Source organism: Fukomys damarensis, unplaced genomic scaffold (genome assembly GCF_012274545.1).
Source record: "Fukomys damarensis isolate Sample0158 unplaced genomic scaffold, DMR_v1.0_HiC HiC_scaffold_3, whole genome shotgun sequence".
NCBI lineage: Eukaryota > Metazoa > Chordata > Mammalia > Rodentia > Bathyergidae > Fukomys > Fukomys damarensis.
This window is the reverse complement of record NW_022900915.1, coordinates 8,295,894-8,315,601: the sequence shown is the minus strand read 5'-3', so window position 1 is coordinate 8,315,601 and position 19,708 is coordinate 8,295,894. Positions and strand designations below refer to the sequence as shown.

The 19,708-nt window shown below is 53.5% G+C and overlaps 1 protein-coding gene across 2 annotated transcripts in view; it reads right to left on the bottom strand.

The window, feature by feature from the left end:
* Positions 1 to 3,806: 3,806 nt before the first annotated feature.
* Positions 3,807 to 19,708, bottom strand: part of Camk2a (calcium/calmodulin dependent protein kinase II alpha) — a 58,255-nt gene continuing 42,353 nt past the window's right edge. For both annotated transcript variants that reach the window (XM_033766612.1, XM_010627176.3), the window contains 4 exons: positions 13,683 to 13,758; positions 11,067 to 11,161; positions 6,773 to 7,001; positions 3,807 to 6,579 (listed from right to left, as the gene is read on the bottom strand). In XM_033766612.1, the coding sequence (XP_033622503.1) occupies positions 6,576 to 6,579; positions 6,773 to 7,001; positions 11,067 to 11,161; positions 13,683 to 13,758 (404 nt within the window). In that variant the 3' untranslated portion in view covers positions 3,807 to 6,575. The remainder of the gene's footprint in view (positions 6,580 to 6,772; positions 7,002 to 11,066; positions 11,162 to 13,682; positions 13,759 to 19,708) is intronic.

The following is a 19,708-nucleotide window of genomic DNA, read 5'->3' as shown; positions in this document are numbered from 1 at the left end:
GGACCTCCTTCCAACCACTGCTTTGCAAATGGAGAGTCAAAGTGAGCCCTGTTCTCTGGTGGCTCTCGAGACAACCAGCAAAGAGTTAAGAGTCACAGCATCAGGACTCTGAGCCCCCCGTGACCTTGGTTGCACAGCCTTGGGTCTGCGGCAGCCGCTGTCCTCCACACTCATTTTTTGCTGGTGGCTCATGGAAAGTTTTGCTCCCTGAGCTCCAGGCCACTCCCTCTGGGTCCTGAGGCCTCGTTGACACTGGTCCTGGCCTGGAAGGGCATCCAGGGCTGCCTGCCTGCCCACGAATCCTTGGCCAGCAGCCTCTCTGCTCTGTCTCCGCCTGACTTCCGGCAGCCCTCGCCTTCTCCCCGGCACAGAGCATTGGCCCACCTACTCTGGCCAACAGGGCCTCTTCTCAGCAACCCTGTCCAGTAAGACTTTCTGTTTGGGGGAAGGAAGCCTTTTCCTGATAATTTCCACAGCATCTGTGAGCTGCAACCCCGAGAGAATTGTCTCAAGAAAGGCCAAGACAGATTTGGGCATCCGTTGATCAGAGTCAGATCCCAGCTCTGTGACCCCGCTGATGGGAAGAATAGATTTCTCCTTGCAGAGGATTAAATGAGATAGTGTTAGATGCTCACCATTTATGTCCAAGGAATGATCAAAGTGCCTAATGCAAAACAGAGTGTAGAAGCCCTCTAAGTAGGATGACTCTTGTAGAGCTGGCCCTTGTCCAGGTGAAAATAGTGAGTCTTAGCTCCTACATCCAACCAATCCAGGAAAAAGGAGCCTGCTTAGAGCCAGGCATGGGCAGAAGGAGGCCGCCAGCCCTGTGGCGACACCCCTTGCAGGCTGGGCCTCAGTGTCCCCAACTGTAAAATGAAGGAGTTGAACAGAAACCATGGGTTCCATCCACCAAAGCCCTTGGGAGGTGCTTGAGAGGAGGGTGAGGCAGAACACTTTCCCTCCACCTACCCTTCAGGCCAGGCCTAGGGACCACGCCGTGACTCCCAGGAAGGAAGCAGTGCCCTTCCTCAGAGTTGGATTTGGGGTCGGCCCCCAAAGGAAGTTCACACCCTGCAGAGTGCGCCTATCTGGCTTCTCGGGTGAGCCAAGAGTCCCGCTGCCAAAGCATAGCAGTGGGGGGCTGGGTGTGAGCGGGCAAGGCAAGAGCATGGCCTGAGCCCAGGCCTCTCTTTGACCTTGACTCTGCTGGCCAGGGTCTTAGGGAGCTCCTGGGATGGGGTGGCAGGAATGCGAGGCAGGGCAGAGGCCCACGGTCAATATTGATCTAGCTGAGTCAGGAGGAGGAGGAGGAAGTGGGAATCCTGGGGTGGAGCTTCCCGAAAGAGCTGCATCTCCCGGTGTGTCTGTGGGAACTGGAGGCAGTTGAAGGCAGAGTTCCCTAGCTTGGCGCTAAAACTAGAGCTGCCTGGACCTCCGCTCGGCAAGGCCCGAACATCTTTATTTCCAGCAAATTCCCTGGCTGAATATATAGCAGCCAGTCCTGTCCCCAAAGCTGAAGACCACAGGCTCAGGGTCACTGTTACAAGGAGGAAACTGAGACCCAGAGAGGGGATGTCACTCACCCAAGGTCACACTGGGAAAGCATGGTGATAAACACCCCTTTTTCTTCAAGGGGAAAGTGATGATCCACCTCTAGCTTCATCCACCTGGGCCTGGGAAGGGATGGATGGCTGGGCGGGTCACCCTCAGGGAAGTGGTTTTTGAGAACTTGGCAGGCCTGGTGGAAAAGGGAGGGTGGGGCTGGGCCTAGGAGGAAGGACAAGAAGAGGGGCCATTCCAATGGACCAGACCTGCTCCACCTTGCCCTGTGCAAACACTCCCAGCACCTGCTGGAGGGTGCTTCCTAAAGGCCAATTACAGCCCAGGCCTGGGTGGGCCAGCTCTGCTGCTGGGCACCACCTGTGTCCTGAAAGGCAAAACCACGTCGCAGTGGACTCAACACTGCTGGCCCCACAGCATCCTCTGAAGCCTGTCCCACACCTCACCCACCCGGTTTACACTGCTTGGGTCCACTTCTCCATTACCCTGGCAACGCAGCTGCGCTGGGTGACTCCGTGTGAGACCTGCAGGGCCTGCTGCCTAACGGAGGGTGACAGGAAGGGGAATTTCTCAGAGCACCAGTCACGATTTCCCGGCATCCAGAGGCAGAAAAACACAGTCCAGAGCAAGGGAGGTCCCTGGAGGGAACAAGAGCCCTGCACTTCCAAAAGGAGGTCGAGTGAGTCCTGGCTTAGGGTCTTTGAAGAAGCCTCTTTGCCTCTGAGTCCCACTGTCTTCATCTTTGAAATAGGGCTGTCTTAATTAGGACAAGAGCATGCTGTGAGGTATAGAGCATCGTGCTCCAGATAAGAACAATGTTTGAAGTCAAGTTGCTACTTGCTGAGAGTTAAAGGATACTTATTTCTTCAGGTCTACCGGGCCCTCCAGAGCTTGGTAGACGCAGAGGCCAAGGATGACCTGTAAGCCACCCCTGTGCTGCCACCTACTGACAGTTTCCTATAATGGCAGCCCACACCTTTAAACCCTTCAGCACTGCCTATCGAGGCCAGAAAGCTTGGCTGTACAGGAAGAGTTAGGAGTCAATCCTCCATGCTCATTTTGTAGGCACCTGGGCAAGGTGAAAACAGAAGTCTCCAGCTCCCTCTTGTTCTTCTCAGCCTTGGCCTGTGCTCTCACTGTGAAAGTCTTTATGTGTGTACAAGAAGCACCTCCCCTACACCAGCTGCAAGGACAGATTGGGAAAGCAGCTGGTACAGAGGCTCTGGAGCTCTGGACACCCAGAGTATGGCCTGGAGGGATCTGTGGCCTCCTGAGGGCACAGCCCCTTGGTCCTGTGGGATCCAGGCCTGGGGTCAGGTGGATTAAGGTGATAAACATCTAATCTGGTTGGGACAGTCCTGGTCTTAGCCCTAGAAATTATGCATCAGCAGATGGGTGTTTGGCAACTCTTGTGGGCCAAAGAGAGCCAAGGCCTCTACATCTCCACCCCGGGTCAGAGAACCCAGCCGCTCTGCAGCCCCTGGGGCCTCCCACAGCTATCCAGCTCTCCGGTCCCAAGGCCCTGTCTAGGCATTTGGCTCACAATATATTTGTGGGTACAGAGAACTGCCTTACCCTTACCCCCTTCTCCAAACCTCCCTGGGGGCTCAGCCTTGCCTGGAAGCCCCCCCAGTTTAGCTCTTGTCTCTTTTTGGCAGAGCCTGTTTATACCCTTGCCATTGTTAAAGTGCCTGAGAAAAAGCTGACTCCATCGCTGGCTCTGAGAATGGAGTTTACGGTCAAGGCCTAATCCCATAGTGATTGGCTCAGTCCTGAGCAACTGACCCAAGTGCATCCAATCAGCATGAAGACCAGGACTCTCATTTTGCAACAGAGGAGATCTAGATCGGTAAGGGAACATCTCCTAGTGTGCTGTGTTTGGCCAAGACAGCAAGAGACGGGAAGTGCACAGAAGTTTGTAGCTATTTATTGCACTGAAAACACCAAGAATAAAACAGACACCCCATCTTCCCTCCCGCCCCCAATAGCAGAAATTTTGAGCAGTGGTCATTCAAGTTCACAGCCACATTTTTTTTAAAAAAAGAAAGAACCGAAACAAAACCCCAAACAAATAATAACAAAGAAACCAGCATGGGGAGCCTGGCAAACACATCCCCCAAAGGGTTTCCCTTTGAAGGGAGACAGGAGGCCCTGTCAGGATTGGTGTTGTGGTGGTGCAAACTAGTAGAGCACTTTCCTGTAAACGGAGTTGCGTGCTGGAGCCTGGGTTCTGACTTGGGTCTGGATTTTTTGCATCTAAAGGGTGTTTTCAAGGAGCACAGAGCTTGTCTGGTGAGCGGGCTCTGGGCAGCTTTGTCTGCCAGTTTCCTCTGCCTGTCGCCTAAAAGTCACCATGGTGCCCTGGGGTCCACACCACCTGGTTGCCTACCCACAGGAGTGGCCTTGGCAGTGGGGGCCACCTTAGCCTGGGCTAGGGACCTGCCTCCAATTCTCTAGCACACGGAGAGGCACACAGTGGACAAGAGGTGCGTCGGCCGGTGAAGGTACGCTGGGGTCCTTCAGCTCAGTTTCCTCTGATGAAGAAACCAAGGTCCAGAGAGGGGAAGGACTCGCCCAGGGTCACACAGCAAGTCTAGTCAGAGATGGGAACTGAAGCCTATGAACCCTGCGACCACTTCTCTTTCCCCTGCAGTCCGCGGCTGATGAGCAGCAGACAGGCACCAGAGAGGGGAAGGAGGGGCCTGCAGGGGTGAGGGTAGTGACTGGCCAAGCCCACAGGCAAGCCGGCGGCCAGCCAATGACAAACCCTGTAAATTCTCCAGGTGTACCGGCTTTCCTGTCACCATCCATTTGATCCTCCATCAGCCTAGGCAGGAACACTTAACCCATCCTTAACTGATGGGGAAACTGAGGCTGAAGAAGAGACCAGACCTTGCTGGGGAATTATAGCATCCCCCGGTGAAGGCGGTACCCTCACCTTTGGCTGGGGATAGCCATGGGGAACTGGCAGGTCATAGAGGGACAGGTGGCTTTTCTGCTGGAATAATGGGATCACAGCCTCACTGAGGAGCCCTCTGGGCCAGGGTTAGGCCGAGAGCCCACCCTCGGGCCTGGGAAGGAGGGTCTCTGCCGAGGACAGAGGGCCAGTGATGGGCCAGCTTAGAAACCAGAGGCCTGCAGCCTGGCCGGTCTCACCTGTCCCTGGGCAGCAGGACTTGAGAAAAGAGCCCAAGGAATAGCTCATGGTGGGGGAAACTCAGAAAGTTCTGGATTAAACATTCCCACCAGTTCTGCTCCAACAGTACCCAGGAGGGTCAGGGGAAACAGAGCTTCCTCCAAACCCTGGGGATGTGGTTCTTTCTCCCCTAAAATCCTCCAGAGGGGACAGTATCTCATGCTGGCAAAACACGGCCACACAGAGGCCAAAAGCACAAAGAGGCAGCGACATAATTCCAAGTCGGACACTGAGAATATAACCTCTATTATTACTAATTTTTTTTGTCCAAAACATGTAGATTGATTTGTTGAGTGTTTTTCATCTTTTCTTGTTTTTCAACATACTTACTGCATATAAAGTCATGCAAAGAGAACAGTGCAGACAGGAGATCCTTGCGGATGGGCCAAGGCATTCCATATCAGGGCCAACCCCAGGGGCAGAGGACAAGAGAGCGATGGAGAGAGAGGCTGCGGACCTGAGGCTCAGGGTGAGGTGTGAAGAGGAGAAACTCCCAGCGCTCGCTTTGGCCATCGGATACCAAAGGGGAGAGAGGTAATGGAGACACATGCTCGTGGGCCACCCCAGAGGTGGGTGGGGGGCACTGAGGGTGACACAGACATCGAGGAATGAACCCTGGGAAGTGCAGTAGCAGGACCCCAGTTGGAGAGAGAGGCAAAGCAAAGCCCAGACGTCTCCGTCCTGACCACCTCTCTTCCTCACCTGCCTTGCCGCTTCTAAGTCACACCACCACCTTAGTCCTAGAAGGATGCCCTGCGTCAGCTCACCTTGGGACTAAAACAGCAGAGAGGCCATGCTTCCTGGGGCCCCAGCTAACCACTGGCATGATGAGGTCCACCTCAGAAATGACAAAAAAAAAAAATGTAGAACAGAGTAAAAACTACCCCTCGTTCCTCTTTTGATCTCTCTTCCCAACCCAACCCTCCTGGCAATAGTTTGAGAGGTCTGGTAATTACATAAATATCCATTAACGTGAACCCATTTACGAAATACACAGAAGTTTGGCTATAAAAAGGCATGCGGTCCAAGTAGAAGAGATACCTAAATGTTGCTTTCTTTCACCCCTGAAACACGATCAGATTCCTTCTCGGACTGGATGAGGCTGGGACTCTCCAGGGATGACGCATGGGAAGGTGGGTGAGTGGGGGCTGCAGCCGGGAAAACCCAGGGTGTCGAGCTCCTCACACTGCAGCGGGCAGCGGGCAGTGGGCAGCGGGCAGTGGGCAGGGAGGCTCAGCAGACCACCACAAGGCCTGAGCGGGAGCGGGGAGAATCAGGGCAACGGTTCAAGGCAAGAGGCTCCTGGCATCTGCCCTCTCTCATCCTCTCCCACAGGGAGGTTAGCTTGGGAGGGTTCTGGGGGGATTCATTGGCCCTCTCCCAGGGACCCCCAGAAAAGGTGAGATCCAGGAGAGGGTGGGCCATCTGTGCCATGCAGCCCTCCTTCTCCTACCCCTGGCAAACCCACAGCTGGGGTGGTCTAGCCTTATGCCAAGGCCCCACCAGGCCCACAACAGCTGGGTGGAGATTGGGAGTCCCCGGGCCAGCACCCTGGGCACCCAAGCCTGAAAGTTCCCTCCCCCACAGGGAGAGAGCGGTGAGAGGTGAGTAGGGAGGCCGGGCTGCTGGCTGTGAAGTTGGGATGGCTTTTGTGAGCAGGCAGGTTTCCTTGATGCAGGTGCAGAGGCGACAGCGGCAGTGTCGGGATGACGGGGTAGAGAGAATTCCAGCACAATCCAGTGGGAGAACCAGCAGCACATTCCACGTACAGAGAGTGGGTCCCTGTGACACAGCAGCCCAGCGACCCCGGCCTGGTCCTTCAACTGTAAGACAGTGGACACGGGGGGCGCTCGAAGGGTGGCCCACCCACTGCCCTCCGCGATGGGGTCCCCAACTGGCCCTCCGCAGCCTGCCTGCTCCAGAAGGCAACAGCCAGCTTGGAGGATGAGCCCCTGCAGGCTCACACTTCCCGTTCCTTCAGATCACCCCAGAGGGGCGGGAAGAAAGGATTCTTACTGGGGCAGGACGGAGGGGGCCCCGGATCTGTGGAAGTGGACGATCTGCCATTTGCCATCCCGGCGGTGCCAGACGCGGGTCTCCTCTGACTGGGCAGTGCGGGGGATGCCGCCGGCGTCCAGGTACTGCGTGATGCGGATATAAGCGATGCAGGCCGACTCGTCGCCCATCAGGTGGATGTGGGGGTTCAGGATGGTGGTGTGCACGGGCTTGCTGTTCCGGGACCACACTGGAGTGGGGTGGGAGGGGCAGAGGAGATGCACCTGGGGCTCCGCCTCCCTGCCTTCGCTCTCAATGCCCAGCAGCCCTCTCTCTCAGAGGAGCCCCTCTGACTGCCTCGTTCACAGAAGGGAATCTCCGGGGCAGGGCCCGGCCACCAGGGAGTCAAGGCAGAGCTTCTGAGTCACAGAGGTGTCACATCCCAGCTTAGACACAGTGGGTTCCAGACATGCTGAACCCTTCAGACACCGCAGGGGTTAGAATCAGTCTCCTGGGCACAGAAGAACAGGGCCAAGACGATCACAGAACCAGAAAGGCTCGATCTCTCTCAGACCCAGATCCCCACAGGGGCCAGGCAGCACATGAACCAGGAAGCTGATCTGGGCATAAATGCTGAACGACAGACAGCTGAGCCTCTCCCTCTGGGTCTGGCAGTCTGTGCGGACAGGAGCCCTTGTCCTCTCTAAAGAGGCGGCCCCTGAATAAGTGGCCATACCCGGTTTCTCAAGAGAATCTAGAAATCTGGGTTTCTGTATGAAAATCTATTTTAAATTAGAATTCAGACCTGCAGACCACATGAAATATCTGCAATCCAGACATGGCCCCTGCGCCCCCTACAGGTCAACTCCTGCGTGTATTGTCATGGAGACGTGGGGACGATTGGAACCGCAGAATCTTAAACCTTGGAATTTTTAGGATTACCCTGAAATCAAGGGTGAAGTCACGGAGCTTCCCAGATTTAGGAGAAGATGATAGTTCTTAGATCAGGACAGGACCGGTAAAAGTACTGAAACTCACTCCTGCTGCGGGGAAGAGAGTTACCACCATCGTTGTTGTAGTGGCTCGAGAAACTCACTTTTTTTTCATTAAGATAAAAAACAAAAGCACTAGGAGATAATGACCCAAGGGTAGGTTGGACAGCACATTTTTGCAGTACTGGGGATCGAAACCCAGGGCCTTGTACGTGCTAGGCAAGCACTATATCATTGAGCTATACACCAGCCTGTTTTAAGGATTTTTTTAAAAATTTTGATACACAGTCTTGCTAAGTCCCTCGGGCTGGCCTCAAACTTGTGTTCCTCCTGCCTCAGTCTCCTGAGAAACTTGGATCATGCCATGACCAGCTGGGTTCTTACCCTTAAGAAAAATCTTTGTGCCTTCCCATAGAGTGACCTAACTGTGAGTTTTAATTACTGGGCAGCTGAGTTAAAATATACATTCCTAGTTCAAGAAAATGTAATGTAAATGTCTCTTCTCCGACCCCACCCTCTGACTCTGATGCTTAGCCAAATTCATGAGTCATTTATTTCCTGAAAAAATATAAAGGGTCTTGTCCTTTGTTTTGTTTTCTGAGCTGCAAAAAAACAATCTAGTAGCATTTATTCCCTGATATTCTCATCACACTCTATCTAACCTTTAAATAAATATCAAAATCATAAGTCTTAAACAGATAGAACAATAAACTTGGAATTCTGGACTGTTCAACATACAGAATGTAAGCATTAGTGTCATAGGCTAAGGAGCACCTCAGAGGTCAAAGCTCACCCATTGGCCCTCCCACAAAATGTGAGGAGGCCTCTGTAAACTTCCTGATAGCGTACAGGGCTGCAGGCCCAAAGGCCATCTGTTTCAATGCATCCATTTAACATTTATGGGTACTGAGAGCCAGAGTCACCAGGCTGGGCCACCTCCTGAAAGAAACACAGTCGAAACTAAAAGAAGTCAGGCTTCCATTGGAGCTGGCCTCGGAAATCTAGAACAATTCCACAAGGGACAAACAGCTCAGCATTGCTGGGTAGATGGGCTTTGCTGTTTTTTGGTAAGGGTTGGGGTTCCCAGGAGCACCACCCCAAACGTGGTGTCTCTTGAGCAGATTAGAGGCTTTGAGGATGCATCCCAGAGGATAGGGTGGGAACAGGAACAGGTCCTAAATGGAGCAGCTAGGGTGGGATTCAGCCAGGAGGCACACACCTAGGGACTCTGGGTCTGGCTCCTGTGGGTTCTGCCTTGGAGGTGACCAGAGAGCGGGCTAGATGCCTACAGCCTGGCGACGGGTCCTAAGATGAGACCCACTGCCGGAGTCAGGCCAGGGGCGGCTGCACTGGCTCCTCTCTGTGTGGGTCCTTTTGGTCATCCCCGTGCTGGTAGAGTGGAGCCTCTGCTTGGTCTCTGCTTTCCTTCTGGGGTCTGGAGAGTCTTCTCAGGGAAACCAGCACGCCCAGAGGACAGAGGTACAAAGGTAGTGGTGTGATCGGCAGGGAGCTTCCCAGGTGATAGGGACCCACGGAGACAGCCCGCTCTTTGTATGAGAGCTCAGTCTCCATTGCTAACCTTGGAGAACCAAAGTTTAATTCATTTTTTTAAAAAAGTGAGAGCGGCTGGGGATTTAGTTCAGTGGTTTTGCTGCCTGCCTCATAAGTGCAAGGTCTGGAGTTCGATCCCCAGTACCAAAAAAAAGTTGGAGCATCTTTTTTCACAGCTTTTGGGGAGGAGGAACTGCCAGTGTATTCTATAAAAATTCAGGCGGAGGGTGTAGCCCAGGGGAGGGGCGTCAGCTCAGGGTGCTAGTGTGTGGATGGAGCAGGCAGCACCGAGAAGGGGACAGCTCGGGAGAGATCCAGGGCCAGGTTCTGTCGCTGACCTCCAGGATTCCTTTGGACAAGTCACTTCCCTCTCTGGGCCTCAGTTTCTTCTTCTGAATGACAAAGATTATTCAACACCAAAGTACCACCCTTGTTCTAATCACCATATATAAGTGCCACGTGTGCTTATTCCATGAAAATATTTTAAATTGCATGTTTTTTTTAAAAGACTTCGTAGAATAACGGTTAGTAATTAGTATCACAGAATAAAATTTTAATAAGTCCAGTGAAAGCAAAATAAAGCTATATAATCCTTGCCCCATGCTCTTGTCTGCAAGGCATCTTGGGCCATGCTTGTTCCGTTTGTCTGTGTGTCTGTCTGTCTGTCTGTGTGTCTGTCTGTTTACTGGAACTGGGATTGAGCCCAGGGCCTTTGCAGTAAGCTGCATCCCCAGCTTGTTTTGTTTTGTCTTAGACAATGTGTCCTCAAGTCACTAACATGCTGGACTGAGCTGAGCATGTGCACCTCATGGCTGTGCCTTGCAGACTGCTTTGGATAAAGGCGTGTGCGCCACCATACCCAGCTCTGCTTGCTCTTTGATAAAGAGGGAAATTGGGAACTACCAGAGAGACACGCTGAAGACAAGCTAGCACCTGACTGAGCCGTTCCCTTTGGTGAAGCCAGAGTATTAAAAGAGAATGGGAATCAAACAGCTTTCTCACCATGCAAACTAGGATTATAAATAGTGTCTGTAAAATCTGAAATCACTTTTTGGAGCCCCGCCCAGTGGAGGTGCCCTTCACTTTGGGAGAACCCAGACACACTACCTCTCAGGCCGGTCCTGACCTGAATGATTCAAACCTGTGTGCCCTTTGTTTGGTCCCTGTCTGACCCCCGGCCTAGGTGAGACACAGACCCAGGCAGAAATCACCCTAGTCAGGCCTAGCCTCAGCCCACCAACAAAGCGTCATTGCAAAGCTGCAGAGGTCTCTCCTGCAAAGGAGAGGTCAGGAAGAACAGACACGCAGGACAGAGACCTAGACAAACAAGTGGGGCACAGCAGTGTGAGCTCGCTGCCCTTCCCTTCCCCAAACTCCCACTGGCAGGGGATCACATACAGCACAACCCAGAAGCCAGCTTGTGACCCACTGGCCAGCGGGGGTAGCCGAGGCCCCTAAACCACTTGGGGTGTGAACCAGCAGGAAGGCTCCTTTTTCCAAAAAGTGAGGAAATCCTCCAGGGTCCCATGTACCGCTGGTCTCTGGGGCACCCCACCCCTACCCCATCCTCAGTCACAGGAGGGACAGCTGGTTATCAATGAGCCAGGGTCAGGACAGAACCACAAGGCTACCAACTCCTGTGGACACAGGATCTTCCTCTTCCCTGGCTCCCAAGCTGCCCCAGGGCCCTGCCCATCACCCTGCTGTGCCATCCAGCAGGACATGGAACCCAGAGCAGACAACAGGCACCCCAGGGAGAAGGGATTGCTCACGGTTTTCAAAATAGAATCGATGGAAGTCCAGGCCCTCGACCAGGTTCCCCAGGGCCTCGGGCTCGAAGGCTGTCATCCCAGGGTCGCACATCTTCCTAGGGGGAAGGAAGTCAGAGGAGAGGGGCTGGGGCAGCTTCTCATGGTGCCCCTGGAGGGCGAGCCATGAAGTGGGAATGGTTGCTCCCACCTCACAGTGTCAAGAAGGCAGATGGATGGACTGGGCTCACAAACTTTCAAGCTGAGGGGTGAGGGGCATCACTGGCTGATTGGCACCATCCAGATCCAGGAAGCCTAGGTCCAGGTCTTGCCACTTGGTGGTTATGTGACCCCAAGCAAGCGGTTTAACATCTTAAAGCAAGAACACCACCAGTGGGCATTGACAGAAAGTGCAGCAAGATGAGACTCAGCTGCTCTCCGCTTGCCACCTTGCTTCCTGGCTCTGGGCAGTGGATCCCAAGGACTTTTCCTAATTTGTCTTCCTGGGATGGGAGGAAGGTGCTGTTCCTTCCCGTAAAAGTGACCTCTGCTCACCCAAGCCAGGTATGTACACGGAAGGGGTTTGTTTTACTAATTTGAGCCCTGACTGTGAGCCTCAGTTTCCTCTTTAGTAAGATAAGGAAAGGAGCATTAAAGTGGGGGCTACCTGGGAGGGGAATGAGCACACGGCTTGACCAAGGAGACCCCCAGCCCAGGAACATGGGTGCTTTCAGTGGGTTTCTCTCTGCCAGGTCTCAGCCTTCCAGAGGCACTGACAGCCATGCAAGCAAAGGGAGTAAATCATCTCCCCATTCCCAGATTTATAGGACCAATGGCGGCACAGGATGAGCCACCATGGCAATAGCAATGAAGCCAGCACAGGATATGCCCCAGACAGGCAAAACTCCCAGGCCAGGGAGAAACTGGAGAAGCCAGAAGAATGTGGTAGGCTCAGCACCATCTGAGCTAGACAGACCCATCTCGAATGAACCTACGCAGCTCATTTCCCCACAGATTCTGTGTCTGTGCTTAGACCAGTTGGGATGCTTGGGACACTTCTAGCTTCAGAACTGTCCCAGGATGAGCGCTGAGTGCCCAACTTGTGGGAGACTGAGCATCCCCGTAGGAGAAGCCCCACTTGGGGAAGTGTCTGGGGGTCCTGTCTCCTAGTCTGGACAGCTCAGAGCCACCACTCCAGATGCATTGAGCATATATGGAAACTGAGGCTCAGTAGGATGAGGGGCTTATTTAGGGATATGGAAGACCCCAGAGTCCCCAGGCCCCAGAGGTCATGACAATGGTCAGAACCTAGAGCTAGGTTCAGAGGCCCCAAAAAACTGGCATCTCAGAGGTGGAGAGGGCCCCTGGGACACCCAGGACTGTCACTGAGAATCGTAAGGTCCATGGGCACCACCCTGCTTTCCCTTACTTCCTGGCTGTGCCTTTCCAGAGCCACCGCAATGGAACAGCCCAACTCACACTTTCGAGGGTTGACTGTGGGACTAGTGTGACAGTCTGCTTCCGCACTTAGAAACACCTGGTACACACACCTGTGCACATCCCTTGGGCACACAGCCACCAGTGCACACACATGGACAAGTGCATGCTCACATATGTGTGCAGTGCATGCCAGCCTCAGTTCCACACACACCTGCCAATTGTCTTGGTCTCCAGAGAGAACTGGTGACCTCCTAGGAGCTTTGCCACACACTGCTGCTGAAGCCTTCCTACGGTGAGAATGCGCCTGGCCTGCCATGGCCTTAAGAAGGACACTAGCTCCCGGGCACAGAGGAAGACAGGATAAGGCTGCCCGAGGAGCAAACTCCAGCCGGGTTACCTTAAGCAAATGACCAAGGGTCACCTACCTTGGTTGGAAGCCTTTGTCCGCCAAAAAAATTTATGTTGGGGTCACCGGGCACAGACCTTATCAGCACTGGCCAAAACGCTAAGGCCTAAGCCCAGAGTATTGGCTCTGCCAGGGACCAGCCTAGGGGATGCTTTGGAGCCAGAGCAGGAAAGCAGCAGCGGCCACCAGGGGGCGCTCCAGCCCAGGCTGTGCAGACAGCTGCCCCTCCAAAGGTGTACAGTGTGTATGGGAAGACTCGGACCACGTTTTATTTTATGCCATTTGTGTGTCCCTGCCTTATTCCCTCAGAATAAGATGAATGATAGTTTTGCTTCGAGGTACGTTCCCCCAGCCCTGCTCCCTGAAGGTGACTCCCTCTTCTTGGTCTTTGCCCACTCCCGCCCAGCTGTGGTCTGAGGTCCCAGGAGGGGCAGCAGCGCAAGGACCCGGCCCGTTGGAGACTGAAGAGGCACCTGCCTCCCTGCCCTCCTTCGGACATGGGGATGAAGACCCTTCTTTCCTTGGGCAGCAGGGGGGATTTGTTGGGGTTTCTCCTGCCACTGATGTGTGAGGGGGAGCGGAGGGCAGAAGCGCGTGCACAGAAGTGCTGTGGGCAGAAAGTTCCCTGGAAGCGTCAAGTCTGAGCGGGCCAACACAGGAGCTCAGTCTCATCCACAGCACATGCAGAGTGAGAGGAGGGGGTCGGCAAGGGGCAACACGGACCCGAAGGCAGCCCTCGACACCCCCGGACTGCGATCCAGGCAGGACATGCAGGATGAGCCCAGCTGACTCACGTGTAGGACTCAAAATCTCCATTGCTTATGGCTTCAATCAGCTGCTCTGTCACTTTTATAATTTCCTGTTTCCGCACTGTAAAGCAGGAGGGGACACAGAGATGATAATAATAATAATAATGGTAGTAACAAAGCACCAACCTGTTTCCTGAGTCCTTAGGTGACGGAATCTGAGACCCTGTGCAAACTCTCTCATTTAGCCTTAGATTTCCCCTGGCAGATAAGTCCACAGTCCCCTTTTCACAGAAGAAGAAACTGAGGCTCAGACGGGTGAACGGGGCTGAAAGTCCCTTACACAAGAAAGGTAGAGGCAGATTTCAGCTGGTAGCACTCACCTCCAGAAAGTACGACGGGCATTCTGACTCTAGGCCAGGTTTGAGCCAAAATATGTGTCCCTTCCACCTGGCATTGCCATATGAATTCAAACAGTGTCACCGGCAGCAGCATCATTAATAGCATAAACCAGGGCTCCCCTGTGGCCAAATATGAGACCCTAAGGAAAGTCTTGGAGCACACTCACCCCTCATGTCTGGGTGAGCCTTCTACTCAACCTGGGTGCCTGTAGGAGTCTGGCACTGAGCTGTCTTGAACTTTCTAAGGCCAATAAATCCCAGTTGCCCTTCCCGCTCTGTTAATGAAACACCGAGCAGCTGGTCTTCTCTGGAGAGAATTAGACACCCATTTGCTTTTCTTTCTTTCTTTTTTTTTTTTTTTTTTTTTTTTTTTTTTTTGGGACTGGGATCAAACTTGGGTCCTTGCGCTTGCGAGGCAGGTGGCGGCACCACTGAGCCAAATCCCCGCCCTCATCCATTTTCTCATGAGACATGAAGTTCTGAGCTTTGGGTTCCCCATTTGTAAAATGGGGGTGTTACCACCTGTCATTCATCCAGAACCAAACACATGACAGAACCCAGGCAGATGGTTGTCGAAATTCCAGCCCAGGTCCTTCTAAGCTGGGCGGCCATGACTGCAAGACTGCTGGTCTGTCAGATGGAATGATGGTGTCTTCCTCCCAGGGGCTGCTGTGAGCACGGGATGAAGTGGTAAACATGAAACACTTGTCCCCAAGCCCATTGTACACACTGCCCATTTCCTGAAGCCCCAAGCCAGGGGTGGCCTCACCTGCCTCTCAAAAATAGACAAGACCAACACGGCCCTGGGTCACCCATGAGGTGACTGAGCCTCAGTGAGGGAGGAGTTGGACGCCTTGTGTCCTGTCTCCCTGAGAAGCCTCCCTCAGTCCTCAGGATGTGCCCTTCTCCCCCAAACACAGGCTCAGCCTCTAACCCCAGAAGCTGAGACTACAGGGTTGTGAGCTCAGGCCAAGCCTCAGAACTTTCCAGCTGGGGGCCTGGGAGGGAGACCAAGCCCGAATGAGGTGTCACCTGCCCCCTCCTCACCAGATGCCCGGAACACACCCAGGAGCTCACATCAGTTCTGGGACACGCAGAGACACCGAACATCCAGGCTGGAAGAACCTTTGGAAACTAGGGATTGAACTTCCTTGCCAAACTACTTCGGAAACTGAGGCCCAGTGAGGGCTTGGGATTTGCCCAGGGACATGGAACACTACAGGGGCAGACTCTGGCTCAGAGCCCAGGGCCTTTTCCACAAGGACTCCAGTGGCCCAACCCACTGGCTATTGTAATGCTGATCCCATGCAGTTGCTTGGCCCTCTACTCAATGTGCACTCATGAAGGCTGGGCCAAGGCCTCCCAGAGCCTGGAACAGACCTGGTCCCCTCTGGCCTCCAGTGCTGGCTGACAGGTGAGTGAGTCCCCAGTCCTGTGCTGTGTGCTTAACCTCAAGGTCTTGTGGCACAGCTTCTCTCCCACCTCACGAGCAAGTGGAAGGTGAGAAGCTAAAAGGCTGTAACAGAGCTGCTGCCTCAGCAGAGCCTGCAGCTCCCAAGCCCTCTCCACTCCCCGCTCCCAGGCACATGAGGGCCTGCTGGTGCTCTGTGCACAGACAGAGCATCTATCCTTTCATTGTAGTCACCAGTGCACAGCTGATTCCTTCTCTCCTGGCTCCAGTTAGAACCACCGAGGCAGGAATAAGGCCCTCTTAGACTCAGAGCGTCACCACATCGCTCCAGGAGTCATCCCTGTTCTCTGCCTGGCAGGGGCGGGGCAGCACTCAATACATACAGAGGGCATAGATGAGAGGGCAGGCAGAGGGACCTGAAGCAGAGTGGGGCGGCCATCTTTGCCCCACCCCTGGATTTGCCCAAATTGTATGGTTGACCCCCCCCCAGCCTGTCCTCCTGTCAGCTCCACCCTCTTCGCAGAAGCTAGAGACTGAGGGTGGGAAAGACTGGCCCTTGTAGGAGCTACTTCAGGCTAGCCACTTCCACACGGAATCAGAGGCAGCAAACCCAAACAAACCTATGTCCTCCTGACTGGGTTCGGGACCTGTGCCACCACCCTGGCCTACTCCGCATGGATTTTGAGACCCTTACAGCTCATCACACCATGAGCCTCTGCTTGATGTCCAGGTTCCTGTGGGTGGCTTCTTACTGCCATCACAGGGAGTCCAGGCTGAGGGCCTGGATTCTGGAGCCAGACTACACGCCCTTGGGCAAGGGACCACCCTGAGCCTCGATTCCTCATGTTACAGAGATACTAATAGCACCCACCATATTGGGCGACTCTGAGGATCAAGTGAGGTCAGACTGTGTTGGTAGAAGTGGCTAACACAGGCACAGCCCCCACTGAGATCCAGCTGCTGATCCAAGTCCCTAATGTCAACTCATTCGTGTAAATGGTAAGGACTCAGGTCAAGCATTCAGAGCAGTTTTGGCACTCCATAAGAGAGCTGCCATTTTTCCCGTCTGGAAATCTCAGCAATGGAAGCTCATCCCAAGCACAGCATGAGTCTCTGAAAGCAGCCTGATATAGGGGGCCCAGTCTCCATTGAGCCTCAGGGTTTGTGGCCTGCCAGGCAGCCCACGGCATTGTACACAGCTCTCACCATGAGTAGCTCCTTTCTTGAAGTTGAAATCTGTGTCCCACAAAGCCCTTAGTTATGATCCTGGTCTTTCTGTCTCCTGGGGCCCTAAAGCAAGCATTTACTTCCCAGTCTGTATGCCTCGCACCCAACAGTTTAGGGCTCGGGGCCTCCAGGCTGTGGTTTCCATCTGCCTCCGCAAGTCACCCACTCTTCAAGCCGTCAGACACATCTCCCAGTGTGATGTGTGTTTCAGGCATGGCCTGGGCAATGCAGAATTCCAGGTGTGGAGCGGCACTCTATCCCCTCTCCAGCTCTGGATGCTATACTTCCGTGACTGCAGCGTGAGCCAGAGCCTGACTTGGCCAGGCCTCCAGCCACTTGGGACCCAAGTCGGTCACAGTTAAAACCTAGAGGACAGGAATCCCCTTAGCTTTGATCTCTGGGACAGAAGACCTGGGCTCCTGGTGCTTCTTAGACCTGAGGTTCACTCTGGTTCTGGGCCATTCCCACACCTTCAGCACCCTGGTTGCTGTCCAGGGGTTCAGCCAGCCAGCTGCAGCTCTGGCCCTTCCTCCTCTGCAGGGAGCTCACCCCAGTGATGCTGATGTGCTTCCCTCCAGAGGGAACACCTAGGCCCCAGAGGTCCAGGGACACTCCTCTTCTTCTTCTTCTCCTCCTCCTCCTCCTCCTCCTCCTTCTTGTACCTGGGATCAAACTCGGGTCCTTGAGCTTGTGAGGCAGGTGGCAGAACCACTGAGCTAAATCCCCGCACACTCTTAAGATGATGTCACAGCACGCCAAGATGGGACCAATATCCCCGAAACTTCCCAGAATGTCTCTGCCCAGATTCAGAGGCGGCTGTTCCGGTTGGAGAGAAAATTAATTTTGCACAAGCTGTTCCAGAGGAGGCAGGAAAGTGGGGAGGAAGCCTGCGTGGCTCACAGGACAAGAAGCCTGGGCTCTGAAATATTCATGTCCTTTCGTTTCCTCGGGGGAAATTTGTTCCCTGGAGGATGACACAGCTAATTAACTTTAATGTTAGGTCGGAGCCCAGAATCCAACCTGCCAGCTGCCATTGTCACTTAGAAAGAAAGCTTAACAAGCTAATGCCAGAAGGTGGTCCTCCATCCCCCCAGGAACTTTCTTGGGGCCTGCGGAGGTGCGGGTAAGGGCTCTTCTCCCCACACACCACCGGGAGAGGCTCCTGGCTGAGGGAGGTCCCGGCCTGCAAACGTGGCCCCTGGGGCATTTTATCGTGCGGGGACACTGAGACAGCAAACCCGTGGTAGCCCTGTACCTGCCCTCCTTCCTCTCTGAACCTCAGAGTCTCCTCTGTAAGAAGTGAACAAACATTCAAGGTAAACCGCCTCAAATTGGTCCCCCGGAAAGGTGAAGACCGCAGACACTGGACTGCAAGGTCATGTGGTGAATGTCTCTGATGGCTCTCAGCCCACATTAATGGTACACACATTGCGCCTTCCATTCCAAAGGGCACTCTGTCTGTTTAACATGAAAATGTTTGTCTTAAATCATATTTCAGCAAAATGGACTCTCCAAGAATATGTTGTATGGCTTCCTGACATTTCAACTATGAACACCAGTTCGGAAAAAAAAAAAAAGAAATTAAGATATTTTTAAACAATTACCATGTGCTAAACACTCTGCCTGTACTTTACATGCAGCCTCTCATTTCATCTGTATGGTAAATTCCAAGGTTGGTACTATCATCGTCACCTCTTTACTGTTATGGAAAATGAGTCTCAGAGAGGTTGAGTAAGTTGCCCAAGCACACCCAGCAAATGGACTCCGCTGGAGTAGTACAAAACCAGGTCACCACCATGGTTTCTGTCTGCTCTGAGGCCAAGATTATGAGACCATATCCAGATGCCTCAGACCCTCAGAGCCTTACCTAGTGGGTCCTACCACTAGGGCAGAACACCTCAAATGTGGGAAATATCATAGTAGAGCCATATCTTGGCCCCCCAGGCCTGTGGAATTGGGATCCACAGAAACAGGGCTGGGAATATGATTAGGTCAGACTTGTGCAACTCCTAGTTCTGACTTGACCCTGACAGGAGAGTCTTCCAAATTTTTAAAGGTTGTCCCTGGTGCCAGTGGTGTTGAGAATACCCAGAAGGGTACACACAAGCAGGACCGTGTGTCAGGCTCTGGCGGGGTCAGGAGGTGAGTGGTATACAAAACTGCCCAACAGCCTGAGTCATGACAATGGCTGTATCACTGAATTCTTTTCAGGGCAGAATAACTAAACTCCTGAAAAATGTCTCCATTGGTACAGCCGTGTTCCCTCTGGGTGGATGGCCTTTTTCTACATTCCAAGGACTCCCCAGATGTCTCTGGCACATGCACGAGTGAGTCACCCAGGCTTCCTGTCCTGGCCGACAAGGAGGGTTGGGTGCCCAGGCACGGCGGAGCAGGGGGACATCGCTGATGCCTCCCGCGTGGTGGTGGCCAGCGGGCTCTGGAGCCAGACTGCCGGGGCCCAGCTCCCTACCCTACCCTTGTGAGCCACTTCCTCCAAGCCTCCTGGCCGGCCTCAGGGTCCCACCGTCTCCCTCGTGGACTTGCTGTGAAGCTCGGGTACTCAGGTCCAGACAAAGTACCAAGAACAAGGGTGGTCACAGTGAGTGCTCACAGATCGCAGCCGTGGATGCTCCTCTGTTTCCTCTCTCACAGCCCCGTCACAGAACCTTTGCTCCTCACTCCTCTTGCAGCATTTGAGGCTGCTTAGCTACTAGCTGTATTCGGACTTGCATCTCCGGATGGTGTTGGGCATTGGGGCCACAACTGGACTTTCTGGATATTTGCTCTCCTTTCCTTTTTTATTATCATTTCATGTTTTTAAAAATCAACTCACTTTAAGAAAGAAACTCCAAAATCCTTTTCCCAAAGTGAAAATTTATACCACCATTGTACAATATGTTAAATTTTTTCTCTAGTACACATTAAAGTAAATCTATAACCCTAAAGGAGAAAAACTTGTGTGTGTACTCCCTGTAGCCACGCCATGGGGAAGCTATGCCCCCTAGTGTACCCTGCCTGGTAGGAGCCCAGCAAGG